General features: G+C 44.7%; 1 protein-coding gene across 4 annotated transcripts in view; it reads left to right on the top strand.

Moving 5' to 3' along the window:
* BIN2 (bridging integrator 2) overlaps positions 1 to 3,495 on the top strand; it is a 42,702-nt gene that overhangs the window by 28,713 nt on the left and 10,494 nt on the right. For 2 of the 4 annotated variants that reach the window (XM_017861554.1, XM_017861551.1), the window contains one exon: positions 1,264 to 2,011. In XM_017861554.1, the coding sequence (XP_017717043.1) occupies positions 1,264 to 2,011 (748 nt within the window). The remainder of the gene's footprint in view (positions 1 to 1,263; positions 2,012 to 3,495) is intronic. The other 2 variants (XM_017861553.1, XM_017861552.1) reach the window with 2 other exon arrangements.

Below are 3,495 nucleotides of genomic sequence, written 5' to 3' on the forward strand. Positions count from 1 at the left end.
TCGCCAGCTAGTTTTTGTATTTTTAGTAGAGACGGGGTTTCACCGTGTTAGCCAGGATGGTCTCGATCTCCTGACCTCGTGATCCGCCCGTCTCGGCCTCCCAAAGTGCTGGGATTACAGGCTTGAGCCACCGCGCCCGGCCGAAACGGAATTTTTTTTACAGTTTTAAGTCATAGCTTCATAATTGCTAATTACCTTGAGTATCTTTTCATGTTATTGGCCATTTAACATTCCTGTTCTGTGACTTTCCTATATATTGTTTTCCCATTTTTCAATTGGGTTGTTGACCTTTTATAAAAAAATTGATCTATATAAGTTTTTGTTTGCTGATATATTCTAGATTCTAATCCTGGATGCTCAAGGATAAGCATGGCATCCAGCACATAGTAGGTACTTGATAAATGTTATAGTTGATTCTTGTTCATGGTAGTTTTGTTCTATAAAGTTGCCACACTCACTGAACATCAAACCACAGGTTTCTGTGAGCCCCTGATCACAAAATTTTCATCAACCACCCAACATATAACCTTGTTTTATGTGAGCTTCTGTTTAAAGACACCTTATTTAATCTATATTATTAATTTCTTAATATTGAACTCACAACCAGCAGTATTGTAACTTATGCCTGAATGTAGCTTATCTAATACATGTATTTTCTCTGGAAGGCACATCACAGTCTTTTTGCACTTAGCACTACAGCTTGGGGGCCATTTTAAATAGCAAAATCACCAACAAAAAGCACAAAGTTAGGAAAACATGGTGGAAAGGACACTTGTTTACAGTTTGAGAACGGAAGCAAGAAGGTAGATGGTTGTCTTGTTAGACTTCATCTGGAAAGTGTGTGCCAGGCAACTCATTCTTCACTACTTGTGCATGTCCAATAGTGACTGGGAAAGGGCCACAAGTATTGATTTAGGGGTTCCAAATAAATAAGTAGGTAATTCACAAATACGAAATCTGTGTAGTTCAACTGTATATCACCCATTAATCTTTGCCCCAGAGAAAATATTTGCTAACATTTTGCAGTGTTTCTTTCCGGTCTCTTTCTCTGTACATATTTTTACATAATTGAGTTCATGATATAGATAAAATTTTGGCCTTTTTTCACTTCACTCTGTAAGTGTTATTGTAAATTATGCAAACTTTCTAACATTTTAAATTGCTTTATTCTGTTTATTATATGCATCATAATTTATTTTTGCATATTTACGTTGCTTCTGGTTTTTAGCCATTCTGAATCTGAACATCTTCCTTTTTTATCAGCAGCAGGCGCTCTTTAGTCATTTCTCCCCCAGTTCAAACAACTATGGTCTCTAGTCCTCTTTCCTCACCTACTAGTCCCTCTACACTTTCCTTGAAGAGTGAGAGTGAATCTGTCTCAGCAACTGAAGATCTGGCACCTGATGCAGCCCAGGGGGACGACAATTCTGAGATCAAGGAGCTCTTAGAAGATGAGGAAATAGAGAAGGAAGGATCTGAAGCAAGCTCCTCTGAGGAAGAAGAGCCTCTACCAGCCTGCAATGGCCCCGCCCAGGCCCAGCCTTCGCTTACCATTGAGAGTGTCAAGTCCCAGGAGGAAGTTCTCCCCAGCTCCCCAGCTCCATCACCTGGCGGAGCCCTGAGCCCTTCAGGGCAGCCTTCATCTGCCGCAGAAGTAGTCCTCCGAACCCGCACTGCAAGTGAAGGATCCGAACAACCAAAGAAGAGAGCCTCTCTCCAGAGGACCTCAGCACCCCCTAGTAGGCCTCCTCCACCTAGAGCCACTGCAAGCCCCAGGCCCTCCTCAGGGAACATACCCTCCAGCCCTCCAGCCTCTGGAGGGGGTTCACCCACCAGCCCTAGGGCCTCCTTGGGGACTGGGACTTCAAGTCCTAGGACCTCCCTAGAGGTCTCTCCTAATCCAGAAACACCAGAGAAGCCAGTGAGAACTCCTGAGGCCAAAGAAAATGAAAACAACCACAATCAGAACCCTGAAGAACTTTGTACTTCCCCCACCTTAATGACATCTCAGGTAAGAGTAGTTCTGGTTGGGTATTTAATTTGATTTAATTTATTTATTTATTTAAGTTAGGGTCTCACTCTGGCACCCAGGCTGGAGTGTAGGGGTGCAATCACAGCTCATTGCAGCCTCAACCTCTCAAGCTCAAGTGATCCTCCCCCAGTAGAGATAGGGTCTCCTTATGTTGCCCAGGCTGATCTTGAATTACTGGTCTCAAGTGATCCTCCTGTCTTGGCCTCCCAAAGTACTGAGATTACAGATGTGAGCCACTGCACCTGGCTCTGGTAGTGTCTTTATATTCTTTTATAACCTCCATGTAGGTATCTTTACTATAGTCAGAATACTCTTGGACACCTTTTTGGATTCTGGGGATTGTTTCATGTCTTCATAGCAATTTAGTAATCTACTTTTAGGGTAATTGGCTTTTTTTTTGAGATGGAGTCTCGCTGTGTCACCCAGGCTGGAGTGCAGTGACGCAATCTTGGCTCATTGCAACCTCCGCCTCCTAGGTTCAAGCGATTCTCCTGCCTCAGCCTCCAGAGTAGCTGGGATTACAGGCACACACCACCACACCCAGCTAATTTTTGTATTTTTAGTAGCGACGGGGTTTCTCCACTTTTTTTTTGTTTTGTTTTGTTTTGTTTTTTGAGACGGAGTCTCATTTTGTTGCCCAGGCTGGAGTGCAGTGGCGCCATCTCTGCTCACTGCAAGCTCCGCCTCCCAGGTTCACACCATTCTCCTGCCTCAGCCTCCCAAGTAGCTGGGACTACAGGCACCCGCCACCACACCTGGCTAATTTTTTGTATTTTTAGTAGAGATGGGGTTTCACCATGTTAGTCAGGATGGTCTCTATCTCCTGACCTCGTGATCCCCCCTCCTCATCCTCCCAAAGTGCTGGGATTACAGGCGTGAGCCACCACGCCAGGCTGGTTTCTCCATGTTGGTCAGGCTGGTCCCGAACTCCTGACCTCGTGATCTACTCGCGTCGGCCTCCCAAAGTGCTGGGATTATAGGCGTGAGCCACCGCACCCAGCCGGTAATTGACTTCTATAAGGTGCTTATCTCTAGTAGTGTTAATGAGCAGATTCTTACTAATTTCTTTCTTTTCCTCCAACTTCTGGGAGTTCCTAGTATAAAGAACCTGTAGTTGAAGCCAGGTGTCGTGGCTCACACCTGTAATTTCAGCACTTTGGGAGGCCGAGGCAGGCAGATCACGTGAGGCCAGGAGTTCAAGACCAACCTGGCCAACATGGTGAAACTCTGTCTCCATTAAAAATACAAAACTTAGCCAGGCATGGTGGTGTCTGTAGTCTCAGCTACTTGGAAGACCTGAGGCACAAGAGCACTAGAATCACTTGAACCCAGGAGGCAGAGGTTGCAGTAAGCCGAGGTCACGTCACTGCATTACAGCCTGGGCAACAGAGTAAGACTGTGTCTCAAAGAAAAGAAAAGAAAAAGAAAAGTTAAAAATTAACACAAAATGTAAAAAATAAAAA

This window comes from Rhinopithecus bieti, unplaced genomic scaffold (assembly GCF_001698545.2).
Source record: "Rhinopithecus bieti isolate Rb0 unplaced genomic scaffold, ASM169854v2 scaffold_56806, whole genome shotgun sequence".
Taxonomy (NCBI): Eukaryota; Metazoa; Chordata; class Mammalia; order Primates; family Cercopithecidae; genus Rhinopithecus; species Rhinopithecus bieti.